The 19,251-nt window shown below is 34.2% G+C and overlaps 1 protein-coding gene across 1 annotated transcript; it reads right to left on the reverse strand.

Annotated features, from left to right (window-relative positions):
• Positions 1-5,350: 5,350 nt before the first annotated feature.
• Positions 5,351-16,075, reverse strand: LOC132562194 (excitatory amino acid transporter-like). The gene is made up of 11 exons (XM_060226924.1): positions 15,847-16,075; positions 15,513-15,587; positions 14,525-14,647; positions 14,147-14,234; positions 13,565-13,607; positions 13,236-13,329; positions 11,984-12,110; positions 8,865-9,098; positions 8,574-8,768; positions 6,364-6,498; positions 5,351-5,543 (listed from the first exon to the last, which is right to left on the reverse strand). Exons 1-11 carry the CDS (start codon positions 16,073-16,075, stop codon positions 5,351-5,353), a joined length of 1,536 nt encoding a protein of 511 aa, XP_060082907.1.
• Between the last annotated feature and the right edge of the window lie 3,176 nt (positions 16,076-19,251).

Below are 19,251 nucleotides of genomic sequence, written 5' to 3' on the forward strand. Positions count from 1 at the left end.
TACCTACGAGTATAGAAAAATCAAATTTGTCAAGAGAATATTTTCCACTGAGATGATAAGGGTGGATACGAACACCATACCCGTCCTAAAGTCATCTCTCTCGATGCCCTGCCTCAAAACTATTCTATATTCCAAATAACGTCGTTGTCGGGAAAACTCCACAATGCAAAATTAAGCAATTCCTGTGTTTGCTTATTTGCCTTCCAAACTGTACGGCGTATTCTGTTACTTTGTTTGGTTTCATGCATTCTATATTGATACCTGCAGATACATTTTTATATTTGATGACTATAACGGTATCTCTAATGCCATTTACACCTTTTTTTATTGGTCTTTTTCCACTTAATAAATAGTACTGTCTGTACCAGTGGTCATCCAGTTGAAGAATGTCCTCACTTCATCGTCCTCTTTTCATTAACCAAAGACAACTTCTTTTTACATCTCTTGCTGACCTGAACGACCATATTCCTCTAAACATTTAAACATTTCTAAATGGTTGTCATATGCGAGATGCAGTTATGAATAATTTCATGCTTACGTTGATTCAGAGATTCGTTACCGATACCAGACGTCTTTTTTAAGTAAGTGTCCCATTTATACTTTGTTGTGTCAAGTAATTTGTCTGTGCTGCATTCCATTCAAGGTGACTTTCAGACTAATTTCTTGTAATAATCATTGAGTGGTTTTATTACCACTAAACCTGGTAGTACAATTTACCTAAGTTTTATTTACCTTATCACAAATAATAGTGTATTATTCCAATATCTTTCACCTTTTCATTCATTATCTGACTGATGTGTACAATCGTTTATAATAGCAAGGAGGGAAAGTGCTGTTATAGGCTATGACTGTTGCCTTATTCCTTTCGTCTCAGAATAAAATATTCTGAAATGAAAAATACGACTAAGCTCTCTCTATCCAGTATTCATCAGACTAGAAATTTCTCAAAAAACACGCCTGGCACTTAGCGTCCTCGTGGGCTGGTAATGTGTCTTGTACCAAGAAAACGGGGCACAATGGTCTGGCCCAAGGCTTTTAAGACACTATGAAATATGTGAGACACATACTGTTTGTTTTTGTCAGACCACACAAGACACCAAATTGAGACCATGAAATATTGGTCTTTAGTTTAACCCAGGAAAGAAACAAAGCATGGAATGTAGAAGAACATGATCATCTATTGATGTGTGAGAAGCAAATGCTATGGATTTGCTGCATTTTTTCAAGCGTGTAACCAGTCCATGCTTTGAATTCTTCATTTCTGAGATGGTCTACATCTCTGCCTGTGTCGAGTGGAGTACCAGCAGAAAGGAAATAGGCTTAGTTCAAGAAGGTCATTGATAACCTGATTTCTTGAAGATGAAGAGCTAACGGTTCCCCTGTTTGCAGATCTTGCGGCAAAGAAGGATTCAGAAAGTCACCAATTACATGGTCATTGTAAACATTAGCATCAGGGGGACACCATAGAAAAAGTTAAAATATCAAGTTTGTCCTGGCACACTGGGGTATAGTGCATAGCCCAGTGCCCTCTTTTCCATATATGACACATCTTTTATGTGGTTTGCCACCATAAAATAATTTCTCAACAGAGATTAGTGGTAGTTGGTTGGATGACATGCAATCAGTGTCAGCATCATCTGCACCATTCGCCAGGTCATCTGGAGTGCTCATACCAGAAGGTTCATACAATTCAGACTGCAATGGCCTTTACTTGAGGTACCGCTTGTTGCACTTTCCACATAATAGGATTTCTTCTGTTATGCTAATGATCTCAGCAGTCAGCAGCTGGTGCAGTCAGTTATACTGGGGTAATTATATATGTCGGGCTCCTTGAGATAAATCTTTCAACCTGGTCTTGCAACCACGACCTATGCACACGTCTGACATGATTAGTAGTAAACTTGATGGGAGATTTGCAGTAATTTGAATTTAATACAGAATGTCTGACATAAGTGTAACTTTGTCTATGTAATTGTCTATAGATACTTAGCAAAAATGGTATGAATACTTTATAGTAATATCTTTATATGTTTCAGGAAATTAACATTCTTGCACATTCAGGTGTCAGACAAGGTTATCATTTCTGTCCTCATTTATTAATTATTCATTAGAATATCTGACTAATTTATATGCATTATTGTTATATATAATGATAAACGAAGAAAAGTGGAATGACGATAACATGTGATCATTTCATCATAGTTAAGTTTCTATAATACAAACTAAACGGTCAGTTGTTCTTTAGAGGATATATTTCTAGTGCAGTAAACACCATATTAAGTTATACCTACTGAATTTAATTTTAAAACAAATGCAAAACATTTAATGTGCTTTAGTACTACACAAAACTGGAAAATATAGCAGTATTTGGCACAAAAAAAAACAACGAAAATTAAATCTTCAGTGATTATGGCAAATTATGCAATAAGCATGTTTAAATTGCTAAAATTTTTATGTTACCGATTTTGAAATCACTTAAAATTTACTCAACAGACAGCATGTATACGTAGAAAGTTTTTAAAGAAGTATGAAATATAGACTGAGATTGCAACTATAAACAATTAACTTGACAAACTTTGATAGTCTTTATTTTGTGAAAATTTTGCATTTTTTTCAAATCAAAGTTATCAATATGCTTTCATTTTTATGCCAATATAACACATGTATTATCAAAATAACGGACATATTTTCATTTAAAATTCTTATGTAGCAAGTATTTGTCATTATGTTAGGGTACCTTTGTCACTCAACCTGGTGTTATACAAGGAGGTCCAGTATGACTATAAGTAGTTATAATGACCAATCATGGTGTTATACAAGGTGGTCCAGTATGACTATAAGTAGTCATAATGACTAATCATTATGCGGTTGTAGGTTATTTTCATGTACCTACATATGGCAAAAAAGTAATAGAAATCTATGTGGGGGCCAATTGTTGACCCCACCTTTTGTATTTTTTGTGCCTTTATACAGAATTTTATAAATTCATTCCATTCTCTTTCATCAAACAGTTGGTTCCATAAGTATTTTGTAAATCGTAGATATTAATCCTTGAACTTGAAGAAAATTTGCATGAAGTTGATATTTTTCATAAAGTACTTTAAAGGTATAGAAGGAAAAGTTATTTGTATTTTTTTACCAGATCTGAAAAATTGAGTATTCCTGATTTATACCATGAAAGAAGACTGATTTACCTGCAATAGTAATATTATTTCATGCCAGATATTTTGGGTTAACAGTGATCTTTCCACAAGTTCCCTAATTTCTTTTGAATTATCCAATTTGTACCAAGATTTAAATACATCTTTCCGAAAGTTGTTAGTACAGAAATTGTAATTCGTTGTCTGGAAATCGCTTAAGTCGAAATTCCATTTAAGTCGAAATAATATTCAAGTCTCGATTTTTTCCTTTTATATCTTTGTAATTTAAGTTCGGATGACTCGAATTTCATGGAGTCGAAATTTTTGTTGAGTAAAAGCGTTTTTTCAATCCCTTCAATTGTAAAGCAAGGGAAAAGTCATTCGTTGTCTCGAAATTAATTTTTGTCAAACATCAGCACGTCTTCTGACGAAACGGTCAATACATACAGAGTAGAAAATCACCAGTGCGTAACACATGGCTAATTACGGCATATCGATGGTCCATGTATTTGCAAATTTGTTTAATTCAATGAGAGTTCCATGTAGTGACTTCCCTGATCCATCTAGCGAAAGAATGTATCGTCTGCATATGGTGATATTAGGGTTACAAAATTCTTTGTGTAATTCCTGTAATATGACTATTTTTCCTCCAACGCATAGCTTACATTTCTGGACACATAATTAAGATATAGGAGGCAATTGGGTTACCTTGACGACACGATCTTTTAATTTCGGAAAAAGCTGATAAGTTCCCTCCTTGGTTAATTGTAGGTGAAACAATGTTATGTAATGTATTTAACCATCTAAAATATCATTACCCCCCCCCCCAAAAAAAAAGACAAAAAACAAACAAAAAAACCCAAAAAACAAAAACAAAAACCAAAAAAAAAAAAAAAAAATTAAAAAATAAAAAAAAATAATCAAAACTTTTTTGATATAATTCTAAGATACAGAGTCGAATGCTTCTTCAAAATCTAGTATCCAAATTATACCAGATATATAATTTTCTTCCGTAAATTTCATAATATCGTCTAATAAACGTGTATTCTCCCCTATATACCTTTGAGATAAAAAAAACCCCAGTCTGATCATAACTAATATTTTTATTAAGAACATTTTTTTATCCTGTATGAGTTAAACCTGATGCTATTTTATATGATATATTAAGAAATGATGTTGGAAACCAGTTTTTTTTAGATAATGTCTTTTTTGGAATGCATATAATTACCCGTTGCCCCTGAGTTCCTGAAAGTTTACCTTTTAAAAAGTCAAAATTTGTCAATCTTACTAGAAATTTACCAATTCTATTCCAGTAAATAATGAAAAATTCCACAGTGAATCCATCAGATCCCGGGCTTTTATTATTTTTCATGTTTTTCAAAAACATACCTACTTCTTCTTTTATCTCCAAGAGACTGATTCCGACTCTGTGAGTTTGGGTATGTCATTAAAATTAAGACAAGTTTCAAGTTTAATGTCATTTAAGTTGATATTATCTTGATATAGTTTTTCTTTTGTTCATATATTGCCCAAGATTCACTGAATTTGAGTGTTGATTATGATTATGTTGACGTGTTGGTATATTCGTATTTTTTATGTGTGGAAAAAAACACAAACCAAACCCAGATTGAAAAAAAACATGCTGTTTTCATTCTTTCGCAGTAACGAATTATACCAATCGCTCTTTTTCCTTACCATATTCGAACGATCCTTGTGTATATGTGGTACGATCAACTCCATATATTTGTTATTAAACCGAAGTTGTTATGAAATGAAATTCTACTGATATATATTTCTGTATTTATCACATGTACAAGACGAGTAAAGATACGGAAATTTATTGCTATTTTTTCCATATATGGTGAAGTAATTAAGATAGTAAAGAGATAATGAAGTAGATTCTTTCCGAATAACACAATTTACTGTACTTAAATGTCTACATTTAATTATCATACATTGATACACAGTTGATAATACCTCATCAGATCGAAATGACATAAAAGAAAAATATTTTTAAATCGTCAATTCCAGATGATCAGAGGGTTATATAACGGAGAGTCATAAAGGAACATTGTTTTACAACCAACAATGAAACTTTAACCTTATTTTCAATCACTTATTTTGCCGAAACAGAAAGACTTCCATATACAGTTACTTTATTTAATGTCTCTCTCAAATATAATGATGAAGAGTTTTTCACTTGCACATTTCTACGGAATTTTTAATAAAATAGAATTTGCGTCATCTGTGTCTTCGCCATCTGGATTGTCGTCGTCACCATTTCTGTCAGATACTATTGCGTCATCGGAAGTAACCTTTTCTAATTTTCCTTTACACAGTTTATCTACTGTCATCGTACAAAGGATACTCGCCATGGCATTGCTGCTAGTTCTTAATCTGTCCCTAAAACACATTATTGGATATGTTTAACAAATGAAAAGTAATTATATGAATAATATCGGTTGGAAAAAAAAATCTGAATATCATTTACTTTTTTTTTCCAGACAGGGATATCACCATTTTTGACTACGAAATGGTCTCATCAAGATCGTAAGCTGTAAACAGCTGAGCTATTCAACAGAAGTATAGATTACTTGTAATATTTGAGCTGTAAAATAGGCCTCCTGTTTCGGAATATTTTCTTCAGGTTGATAATGTCAATAGAACAGAAGTTCTGATGACACAGCAAATAGAAGATTCGAGCGTACGTCAGAGCTAGAAGGCTTCACACTGGTCATTTGTGTGTCTGATGAAGGTAGCCATGTAGTTATCGAAACGCCACACTAAAGTCTTCTGCTGGTTGTGTTATAAGACCTCTATTCTACTGACATTACTAACACGAAGAAAATTTTCCGAAACAGGCCTAGTGCTTCTTCAATGAAGCTATTGGACATCTTGATTAAAGATGTTAACACTATATTCTGAGTGAAGCATATGGTCATTTGAAAATGTCATTTTTATAAAGTACACAAAAAGCATCACTCCAGCTTTCAGGATAAGACAGAAAAATTCAATTCTCGATGAAAGACTTTTAAATTCCAGGACGCGTTAGGCGTTTCGGTGAATTTTTCACAAAGATTAGCAAAAATAAAAAGTACCGTTTAATTTTTGCCCGATGTCAGTCGATATAAAAACAAGAGTTATTTGATATTATATGAGTAGGGTATGACACTTAAGCTGTTTTTAATCTTTTAACAAAAAATAATATGCTCGTTATACTTACGTAAACCATTCAATTGTAAAGAGAATACCCATGGCGTCACCATCGACATCTAAGGATGTCAAAATGATGAGGACTACGACCAGGGAAGAGCTGGGAACAGCGGGAACAGCCAAGGAAGACAACGAGCACAGAATCCTTTTTAACATGAAATAATTAATAACAATTAAAGCGGAAAACAAAGTAACACGAACAAACAGACATGATATTGTGGTATAAGGGAACCGTTACGAAAAGAAAGCAGACAAATAAAACAGCTTTTAAATTTGATGTTTCTTTTGTCGTCATCACCAAGTCATTATCACCATAATAAGTATGTAATCATCATGTAATTAACGATATCACCACCATCACCATCACCATCATTCACACACCTTACCTATAATTACACACATGCAAATTTTAAAGTTTTAAAAAGAGAGAGAGAGAGAGAGAGAGAGAGAGAGAGAGAGAGAGAGAGAGAGAGAGAGAGAGAGAAGTGGAAATGCGGTTTAAAAGAGTAAAATAATTTGGTTCGAACTTTTATAGATATTTTAGATATTTCTAAAGGTAAGATTGGCTCACTGTCGGGTTCCGGGGGTGATTTTTTTTAAAAAATAGTAATGACAAGAGGTGGAAAATTGTTACATTTTCACACTAAAAAACAAAGATAGAAATGATTCTTTATTGATAGAGAATGCAATAAACAGAATATCAAGATTTTCAAATTCCTGTAATAACCATTGCACTTATCTACAATACCATAAGCAGTGAACCATTGTTTTCTTCATCTGAATATTTGTGTTTATTCTTCATGGTATTGAAGAAAATTTTTGTTAACTCTGTATTGATCAAGAAATTCTTGTAGACGGATTAAGGTTTACAGGATCTGTAACCACATCATTCATTGTAAATATACTAGTGTTGGCAAAAAGGAATTTATTACCAGAGAGGAGTTTCCAAAATAGAATCATGATTTCTAAAATGCTTCATAAGAGTGATGATTTGTTCAATTTTCCCAGCCACAAAACACACCTTTCCAGAATATTTTTGAACAGTTGGAGCCACATAAATAAATAAAAGCATTGCCAGAGTTTTGCAAATGCGGACCAAGTTCAAGAGATTCCATGAGAGCATGGACATCAACAATTATTAAACCTGTTCAGATAATGTTAAATACTAACATCCCTGTATATATTATGTGGCCTTTCATTCCAAAGAAAACAAGCGTCCTAGATATAAGCAATATTGAATATAAAGGTTAAAGAATAGTTCCAGAAATATTATCTCATTCAGAATAATGCATAACATCATATAATGTACGGATATTTTCGCCTATATATCACTTGAAACATGTTTGTTCACTATCTATTAATTTATTAAAAACATTCCTAGTTCTTTGCGAGATAACCCCAGAAGTTTTTTTGCAAGTGATATTTAGAAGTGAAATAGGTCTCAAATTTTCTATGAATTGACGAGGTTTATCTCCCTTAACTTTCGGACATTAAATCCCTGAAGAAAATTGTTTGAATTACAATCCTCTACCTCCCTAAAATATAAAGTTTCATTAAAAAATGTAATTCATCTAGAATGTCTTGTTTGATAAGTTTTATCGTCTTTCTGAAGCTGAGGGTTATTTTATAACTTAAAATTTAGGTTTTCAAGGCTAAGATAAATAAGATGTGGGTTTTTCCTCCTCTATCCATTTTGTCTTCGCTCGAATGATTCTTTCTTTATTTCTTTGAAACCTACACCCTCTAACTCTTATTTTTGCCTGTAACGCCTCACTGTTCGGATTTGTACTGGTTTTCAGTATTTCTATCTTTCATCTTAAGGTCATTTATATGCAAGATCTCACCGACTGTAATACAAACACACAACACATGGGTCCGAAAGGTTGATGAAGATTATGATGAAGTTTTACGGACGTTAAAGACGTATTTCATTTTCGATAAACCTTGTGGATTAGTTTACCTATTTATCGTTTGGAAACGTGATGTTATATTCTTCGATTGAACATAAAGCAAAAGTCGCCTTCCCTTCCGTGCCTTGTTAATTTTTTCCTGTGTTCTTATTATCCATAGTTTCGTCGGATTTTAGTTTGAATCAGGATAACTATCATTATTTTGGTTAGTTCTGTAATTTTTGTTTTTGTCTTTGTTTGTTTGAGATGAAAAATTAAATAAGTTGATCTTTGGAAAAAGGATATAAGATGACTTAGGATAGAATCTTACCAAATAATGAAAACTTGTAGGGAGTTGAGACTGACACCCTGTACCGAAGCCAAGAAAAGAACGGAAAGTGAGATGAAGTGCGTACTGCCAATTCGACTCTCCGCGGCTCCGAAAGGAACTGTAAACCTTGATACTCTCTTGTCTACGTGGAAATCTTCCTCGGAAAGTCGGATGATCTCAGGAATCCCGATAGCTCTGTTCAATATAAAAATATATATATTGGAAAACTGCAATAGATATTGGCAAATATTCACGATTGTGGAGATGTTTGATTGTGTGAAATATACGTACGAACTAGGTGGGGCGAAAACTGCCATCCAAGCCTTTGCTGCTTTGAGATAGAAATACCAAGGTTTAATCCTGAAGATTATAAACAGTGCGGCGGGAAGCAAGACGAGCTGATGGAAAAGAATCCCAACCAAGAAGGCTGCCACCAGGAGACCAAGGCTACTGAACGTGTCCACAATATCAGTCACTCGGGCTATCGATACAGCGATGAGACTAGCCACGCCCACAGGAGTTGACCTGTATGGATTTCATCACTGTCTATACATGATAAGTCTCTTCATATAACACATCAAACGCAACACATCTTGTACAATGTTAGATATATATACAGCATTGTTGACAATAGTGGAATGCCGGGATGAAAGATCATCACACAAGGTACTCTCCCGGTTTTTGGTCGGTATTCAAGGGGACTAGCCCTGTAAAGTTCGTTATCTTTATCAGAGCTTCATACCCTATTGAGCAGATGTTCTAAACAACGGCGTCTAAAACGTTTTTATCATAAAAAATACGTCTGAATCTCGACGAATTGGGAAGATGGAATGGCCCTGCGAACGGACACTCACTAGTTCCTTCGCCTGTCTATTTGTCATCCATCCCGTACTACAAGGAGCATCCCATATTCCGAAGCGCCGAGAATCAGATGTATTGTCTTTGACGACGACGCTTTTAGATGCCGCTGCTTTAACCGAAAAAAATCGAAGACATATGATTAGCGGTAAGCTACCAACAACTTCCCACACTATTGCAACTGTCTGTTTCAAGAAAAGCAAGAGTAATAGGTGTAAGCAGTGCCCGTCTACTAACAGCACCAGTTGATTCAATGTAAGTACTTGATAACGTGTCATTTGCAGACTAAAACACCACTTAATCTCAGGATTAACAATCACGGGTGTTCAGGTGTTCAATCAAAAAGAAATGTCCGAACCTTCCTGTAGCAAGACATATCTTCAAGCCAATTCATACGCGGCATGACGAATGCAAGTCAATTCGCCCCCAAGACAAGTCGCCCCAATCCTAAATAAGACAAGTCGCTCCCTCGTAAGACAAGTCGCCCCCATATATCAAGACAACTCGCCACCCAAAAATATAATGAGGTGTTATGCGTCACAAACTTTTACATATTGTTATAAATAATATATCTAATACATCAAATGGCTCTACTTGAGAAAACATTTCCTGACCTAGGCGACGACTCTTATAACAACACCTTCTCTCGCCTTCTTGTAACAACACTGATATACGGAAGCCATGTAAGCCCAATTACTGTTTGGACTAACTTTACACAGCTCGTAATCGGCTTGGCTGTCGGCAAGATGAAAGTGACAACAACGCCAGTGGCTGAGTGTGATCTACACCCAAGCTCAAAATCTTACCATAATTAAGTCGTATGGACGTCTACAGGTCATATCACATTCAACCATGGCTGCGCTATGTCTTGTATGTAACTCCGAGCTCTGACAACGACAACTTCATGTATATATGTTTGATGAATATCTGATTAATGATTGATGTGATTTATGTGATATAATGATAAAATAGATGTGCATGTAAATGTGTGTATATATGATGATTGAATATCTTATTGATGACTGATGTTATTTATGTGATATAATGATAATGTGCATGTAAAGGTGTGTGTAAATGTGTATGTATGTGGTATATGTGTACATAATTCTTATAATTGGAATAAATAAAATAGCATCAAACAACAAAATAATTATATTTTTATTCATTATTTTTCTTCTGATGAAGGGGGCGACTTGTCTTGATGTAGGGGGCAACCTGTCTTGACAAGGGGCGACCTGTCTTGAGATAATAGGGGGCGACTTGACTTGATACTGGCATGACATGCAGATGATACCTAATCACTGAACCTTTTTTTTTTTTTTTTAGTATTTAACTGGCGATTTTTATCTTAATTACTTACATTGTTTAACTATTTATACATTCAATATTTTTTACGAAAACATCTTACTGTTAATCAGCAATTCTTTATTCAGAGTGGGACCGAGATGTTCCGGTAAACTTCTTCCGTGTGATTTTATTCTCTGCGATCACCTATACTCTTACTGGTTACCATGCACAACGTGCTGAGACTGATAAGAAACTTTTTTTTTTATATTTTCATCATAACAACCCAATAGGCTTTTTTGTTCCTTATAAAGAACTTTCAGCGTCAATCGGCAGAAGGAATTATCGAGACATCAAAATTTCCACTACAATTCTCGATTTTAGTTTATAACTTTGTATTTGTTTTACGTTCTAAATATTTGATGTAGTTTATGTAATATTTGCGTTTTGATCAAGGAGTAGATTGTCCGTACTGTCTTTATTACTTCATTGATCCAACGAACATTTGTTTGTTATGATCTAATATTGGACCATACCGTCGATATTACTTACTAAATATATATAAATATATACATATATATATATTTCCAGCATTCAAGCTGCTCCAAATATTCTTCAGGTATTATATTTCATATGAAGCCCTTGAAGGAAGCAACAATGTAAGGTACAGTTATAATTAAGCTTTACAGCATTGAAAGGTGCTATTTACATCTGTGTCTGGTAATAGGAAAAATAGGAAGTGAAATTGTCTTCATAATTTGATATGATAATGCTATAAGTCTTTAAACTTTTCTCAATGTACGTGTCTTCTTTTGTTCCAGTATAACCAACTCTTTAAAAGTAATACCGGTAAGTGATATTCTGTTGTATTGATTTTTATGAAGTAACAATTTGCTTTGTTTCCTAATTAAACTCATCAAAATCAAATATCATTTATATGTCAACAGTTCCCCAAAGTATGAAATTTGATTAAGAAGATACACTTATCAACCAGTTTGGATTATAGTTATGTTGATATTAACTTTAATATTATTGGCAATATATTAACAAAAGAAAGAATTACATAGCGACTCATTACAACGCACAATAGTTATTAGACAAGATGTTTCGGAAGAGTAAACGTCTTCTGCTTCATTGACGAACCCGTCATATACACCTTTGACAATCAGTAAGTAATTTCATGTTCCCTAATGAGAACAAGGAGACAGTACAAGCAGTGCAATCAAATTTATGCTGTTAGAATTAGTTAAAAAATCTTATATACTTACCACATAAACCATGTAAGGATTTTGATAAAAATAGTTGAGAAGGCCTCGAATAAGTCGACAACAATCTTTCCTTTTTCGCCCATCTTACTTGCAGCCATACCAATAATAGTTGAGAGAAACAGAATACCTTAAAAGTAAAGATTCATGTAGTATGTAATATTATGTAACAATGGAAAGAATCCACAATAAAATGAAATGAAATAAATGAAAGATTGACTCATGAAAAAGTACAAGGGGAACAAGAACATGTGTTCCGGAAGAGTTAGCGTCTTCTACTTGATCGACGACAGGCGCCATGTAAATCTTGATCAATCCAAGTAAGTAATATCACATTACCTAATGAGAGCAAATTAAACACCAGAATCAACTTATCAGCGTCAAACACACTTAACTTCATATTGCCTAAACAAAGTATATTTTAAGATAATTATGCAGAATGCAATTGTGAATTTCATCAACCTGCATCTTTCGAAAACATGTGCCGTGAACTCGTCAGTTGCCGACATCTTTCGCCAAAATAATGTTTGTCTTCCCTTAATTCTATATTATTATTAGAAGTTAGGGTGTCATTAATATATGATTGGAGGACTTCTCAAATTTTGTGATCTGTTTAGATAAGCTATTTTATAAACTGTGTAAACCTGATTTCATAATTCTGAGAATGATATACTATTTTCAGCCAAATTTAACTCTTTCAATGTAGGATGCACAACCTTTTAATCGGCATGGTATTCTAGGTTACACCGAATTCGACGTTTTTTCTTCTTCTTTTATCACAATCATCGATATGTTACTTAATTATTCTTCCAAACAATCAAGAAACTATTAACACATGAACATAATCATAATCCAAAGTGAAATTCAACAAAATTGTCAAAATATGAACAAAAGATATATAATATGAAAAAATGTACAAGAAAAAAGATTTCTGGAAGAGTAACTGTCTCCATCGCCGTTTAAAACTAAGTAAGTAATGTTATCATCTCTAATGAGATATGAACCAACAAGCAAACTAACGAGCATCACACACATCTAGCTTCATAGTCCCCTCAAAGAGAATATTTCCTATGACGACCATAAAACTGTCCTATAATTTGCATCAACCTGCATCGTTTGAAACCATGTGTTATGAGTTGAACAATAAATTATTAACATGGATGACAAATTGCAAATATGAAATTGAAGAAAATGCCACGGTCTTTGCTATATTTCAAATAAAACACAACCAATGTATTGAGAGGTGACTACTTACCTAGAACATTTGTACCAGGCGCTGTGCCAATGGACCGAGATAGAGTTGTGCTAGTCGAATTAACCTCGGTTGTGGCAATGTATCTGGTCTGTGTCTTTGTAAAGAAGCATACCACCACACATAAATGAAAATGAGATATTATGTTCTGGATCGGATTTGAATTTTTGTTTTTTATTTATATATAATGTACGTATTTGGCGGAAAGTCTCATTTAAGTAGTCTTTTTTGAATGAACGAACAAACGAATGAACGGAGAGAACAAACATTACTAAATAGTAATTCATATCCTTCAATAAAAGTAGTATCTATATCTTAGTGAAAATAAATACCTTTTGAAAACAAGCCGTCAATATATTGTCTGGAACAACGTTCCTGCAAGTTAATAGCAGTGTTTTGATAAGGACATAGTTGGACTTTTCCTGTTTAAACGGAAACATAAAAATACCGACATGTCTGCAAAATCTTAATCCAGACAGGAATATAAATGAAACCAGTGCAAAACATGAACAAAATGAAGCTTTAGACGTAGACTACTGAGAAGGAAAGACCTGATGTTTAAGTCGAATAAAAACGTTGTGCTTCAACGACAACACTCGTCATGTAAATATTGGTCAGTTCAAGTAAGTAATGTCATGTTCTCAAATAAGGACAAGGTTAAAAATAACGTAACCAACAAGTATAGTGACAAACATTTATCTTTAGGAACCTGTGTTGCAGGTTTATCTATCATTTCTTAAAATCTTGCACGGAAATCACGATATTTGGAACAACGAATCGATTGCGACACGACTGGAGAAGCCAGTCTAGAAAAACTTACTGTTTAGTTATAGGGCCGTTATGTGCAGTATTACTGGAAGTCAATCGAAGATGTGATTTTTTTTAAATGACTTGAAATTAAAAGTGTAACAAACCTGATTAGATCGGCGAACATATCATGTGTCTGTATTGCTGTGCTGATACTTTTATACTGTGTTTCACCCTCAGTTAGCATTACTTCACCTGTAGGGGACAAGATCGAAAAACAACTGTTTCGTTCCCCTAGGATGATGCCAAGAGCATTAGTTTTAAAACCAGGGAGGCGACTGATGAAAATCCAAAATATGGTGAGAAAAATGACAGAAGTTATTTAACAGATTATAATTGGACAATAAAATACTTTCGGAAAAAATGAACGAAAAGATCAAAGTGCTGAGGACACTGAAAGATACAGTGCATGATGTATCGAAAAGAAAAAAAATATTACCCGATACAGATACACCACATGTATCTGGTCTGACAGCCAAGCCTACCTGACCTGAAGATATAGTGACATACAATCCCTGTTAAGGCTCCCACAGAGTTAGACAGTAAGACGAAACCAAAGGCCATCAAACTAATTCGGCCGTGTGAGCGTGGATCTATCGTGGCAGTACCTGTTAAACCAACAAAAATACAAGCATCATCAGTTTATCTTGTTTTCTTCTGGATATCTGGAATTTACAGCATGTTAGTGAATATTTTCTGATTCGACTTGCTTTCTCCTTACAGTTGTATATAATTCACAAAATGATCAAATAAACATATATATAATAATACTATCGTTATGTTATTTACCATACCTACTACACAACAACTGATCTGAATACGTCCTAGATAAATTAGATGATCTGACAATTATCTATTTTTAGCTTTCTTTTGATATTAAACTGATGAATACATAAATCATGTACCAATAACGTTTTTAGATAGATATCATATATGTATGTTTATTTTATCAAATTCACCTCATTGCATCATGTGTGACTGACTTAAAGGGCCCGAATACTATAAATTTAAACACTTTTTACCAGTCAGCTTGTAATGAGGATAATAGCATACCCACACACATATGATATCTTATTCTATATTACTATTTCATTAATTTAGGACACTAACAAAAACAAAAAACAAACAAACAACAAAACAAAAAAAACATGAAATACATTTCCCCAATGAAACTGGCCTCATCCATATACTTGCCTTTCAAACAGTATATTGACACATGCACGTGAATCCACTACGTAATGGTACCTATAAACCCAATTACTCTTTCTTCTTTTTGCATCATACAGTCTTTACAATGGTATTTTAAAGTAGACATCATTTTTATGGATTGCAGAAAGATCGAGACATTTTGGAAAACTAAAAGGATTATCTGAATGTGGCTTACTACCTTTACTCCAGTTATAGCAGGTGCTTGCTCATTGGAAACATGTAGGACGGAAAAAGACTTCTTAAAAGACGTACTAGGCCACTTACCATGAATGATGCTACACACAATGACTGGTAGTATTGTGACCTTTAGAAGTCTCATGAAGATGTCACCTGGTAATCCTGTTTATAATCAACAGAAAACAATTATAATACGAATTACTTAACTGTTTAAATGAATAAATCTGCTGTATCCTATTTTCATTCAAATCTGTCCGTGTTTCCTCGGTTATAACAGAGCAGAGGATTCAGCATTACAATATTCCAGGTAATGCTGTTTAGAATCAGATGGAAGATTTAAACGAAAAGGACAATGTCAAACATGGTGACATTATTTTTTTTTAAAAAAATGTTAGGGTGTGGAGTTTATGAAAGCTAATACCTATCCACATCAGAACATCCTCCGAAAGTTTCAATTGCCGGAGTGCGAATCCGAGTCCGAAACCAATCACAACTCCACTACAAACAGCTAGGACGAGGGCGTGATCTGCCAGTCGTCTACACCTCCAAGATATAGGTTTGCTAGGAGAAGTAACCCGTTGACCATTCACTTCAAATTCACACTTCTGACCCATCACGGTGTCCGGGCAGCCACTATTTCGAGGATCCATCGTATACACAATCGGTAATATCAGAGTCTCTGTACAGTGTATAAGATACCTACCCCAGTTATATGTGCTGGAACCAGTCGTGTATGACAAAACGCTGACGATATTCTTGTTTTTTTTATATACAATTACACATTTCAGTTGTCTAGACTTCTTCACCCTATACAAAGAATTTACATCGATATATCCCCTAAACTTGATATTTATCTATTTTGCTGTTGGTGGATCAATCGATTCCCTACGTAAGACACAGGTTATATATGCTAATGGAAGGTTTATATGTCCTGAATTATAACATTCTGATTGTTGTTACCAAACGGACTGTGATGCGTAATAATATTTGCAGCTTGGTGCCCGTTTTTGAAAGATGTGCTATTACTGTTGGCTCGTTTCTTGCTGGCTGTTAGCGACTTAAACCCTCTGATAGACATAATAATTCAGAGCATACATATGTACTTTTTGAAATTATCAGACATATTTAAATTTACAAAATCTATTGAATTACATATAATTCCAGCAACAAGTGTGCTGTATAATATATACATCAGAATATGTGTGTCACTGTATACTACGTCCTTTAAGTCATGTAGTTCTTGCCAAATATTACAAAAGAGTTAAAAGGAACCAATTACCTTTCCATGAAAAATGCAAACAAATATATTCATCTCGTCTCCTAAACATGCTAGTGTTAACATAGCTTTTTTTCTTCTTGAGGATAGGCTGTTTGTTGATACTCGTGTATTGTTAAAAATAACAAGAAAACATATTTCCAGTTTATTCACTCTGATATACATGTATTTATTTCTCAACTTTAGCCGTATGGCTCTGAAAATGTTAAAACATGTTACACGACACGATTTCCTTTGCTATTCCGTGCAAACAAATTATATGGGTGTTGCCATCTTCATAAAAAACATATCCCTAAAAGCATCAACATTCTGGTGATAGAGCACCTGACAACAAAACAAGCATTGATGACATTGACACAAGATACACTTTTAATTGTAACTGAACAAAAGGAAATGATAGACTAAACATGTTTACTATTAAGATTTATACTTACAATATAAATTGAATTATGGCTCATAGTTCATGCGGAACTCATAGTGTTTTGTAAAGTTCCAGTAGCGATGGTATTGTCTCAAAGCAGGATCGAATTACGTCGCTATTTTCTGATAGGACTTTACGCATTAATTATGGGAAAGTTTTATGGTTGCCATAGTGATATATGAGAAATATTATATTTCTTTGTTTGGCATTAAGCTGGACGTATTTTATGTACGTTAGTTTGCCTGTTGGTTCTGTTGTTGTATACCTTGCTCTCATTTGAGATTACTTGGATTGACGAAGATTTACATGGCGGATGTCGTCTATGAAGCAGAAGACGCTTACTCTTCCTGAACATCTGGTCTTATTCTCCTTGTATGTTTTCAAGTGTCTCAGTATAAATCTTTCTTTGGTTAATATTTTTTCTAGTTTTATGGAATTTTAGTTAGAATTATGTTGCCATGTTGATATTTTCTTAATTTTTTTTAACTCGATGAATTGTATGAATTTATTTGTTCTTGATCTACAATGCGTGCCCATGAAAAACAACCTGGTGTTCCATGGGTTCTTAGAGGAGGGCAAGAATGGAGATACGAGGCGCAAGCTGAGACTTTCTCCATATCGAACTAAGTATTATTATCCACATATAGTTAAGTAATGTTCACCACTTCGGCAAATTTATACCTGGTAAGCTGAGGCCCACAGATGAACGGTTTCTATTCTATAAAGACCTTGCTCGTGTGATTCACCTTTCATGAAAGCTTCAACGGAAGCCATTCAGTGTTAATGACTCATGTTCGAGGAAACGAGGCGTTTGCTGTACTACATTAGAAAAAAGGTGAAGGCTGACAACCTAAAGATAAAAATGGTTCGCGACAAACTGTATATTAACTGACATTCACAGACACTGTACATGTGAGTGGGTATTCCACGACCGCCTCTCGTAAAAACAAGAGAAGACTTTTTATATCCTCCCCACCGGGTGCGGCCAATTGGACGAAAACTTCCCATCACTAGGGTTGTCAGGGGGAAAGGCGATCAGTGAAATTCGCTTCATGGAATGTTAACCGCCACTTAAAGCGTAAATTGGTTGAGCCGGATTTTATTAACGTTATTTCCGGTTCCGATGTTTCTGTCGGAATGTTGGGTCCCATATGATAGTGACTTAGTAGGTAGTAACCTCCTCCTAGATGTTGATAACATCCTGTCATACCTCTGATAAAAGGATAAAGACTGAGGTCTTGTTTTATTGTATAATTAGAAAGTTAATCATTCTGTCGTCAATTTTGTAGCAGTCACTCTTCTATGGGTTAAAATAAGGCAATTTGCTGCCGCTGATATTTAAGTTTGTTTTCTCTACATACCATATGGCAACAATGTATATGATACTTTGTACGAAAACGGTGTTTTCGATATTTTGGTAAATGATAAAGATTTTTTCTCACAGTTTGGTACCGTTGTTGTCGCCATTGTTCTAGATAGTAGAATCGGAAATGCGGTTGCCTTCATAGAATCAGATACCGTACCGAAATCAATCTTAATACACTGTCAAATATTTTTGTATATGATAATGGCACAGTTATGCTTAACCTTACATCCGCTGACGGCTCTATTAATTCTATTGGTTGAAAACTGTTATAACTGTGTAAAAGTGCTAGTCTTCGCGTGTGTATCTGTAGATCTGCTGGTGATAACACGGGCCAATTTACTTTTTTTATAATCATTTGGGGTCCAGTGTCATTTATTATTGATAACACATGATATTGTTAATGATATGCAGTCCTAGGTGATCGCTATAGATCACGGTATTTATATTTTTATCTGTTATAAATTAAACATTAGGCCCATTTTATAGATCATTTTCTTCTTTTACATTTTACAATAAGATAAACTATCGTGTTTATAGGCCCTGGTTTGATGATACATAAAGACGTCTTTACAACTTGTATCGTCACAATTTATTTTCTTTTAATTTCGAAAGAATTTCTGCCAACAGGCTATGTTTTGAGGGATCCAAGCATAAGTATAAATACCATGAAAGGCTGATTAATCGCAATTGCTTAAATTCAGAAGGTGACCGTAAAGTCGGTTACGAAGAAGAGATCCGAAACTTTTTTATCATTTTTTAAGGA

Source organism: Ylistrum balloti, unplaced genomic scaffold, assembly GCF_031769215.1.
Source record: "Ylistrum balloti isolate Yb309-2 unplaced genomic scaffold, AGI_CSIRO_Ybal_v1 Utg371360, whole genome shotgun sequence".
NCBI classification, from domain to species: Eukaryota; Metazoa; Mollusca; class Bivalvia; order Pectinida; family Pectinidae; genus Ylistrum; species Ylistrum balloti.

Excerpts from the sequence above, each read along its gene's own strand:
- LOC132562194 (XM_060226924.1), bottom strand. The coding sequence starts at position 16,075 with ATGGATCCTCGAAATAGTGGCTGCCCGGACACCGTGATGGGTCAGAAG. Across the intron at positions 15,588-15,846 it reads GGATGTTCTGATGTGGATAG|GATTACCAGGTGACATCTTC; the intron begins GTATTAGCTTTC and ends GATTATAAACAG. Across the intron at positions 14,648-15,512 it reads TGTGTGTAGCATCATTCATG|GTACTGCCACGATAGATCCA; the intron begins GTAAGTGGCCTA and ends TTGGTTTAACAG.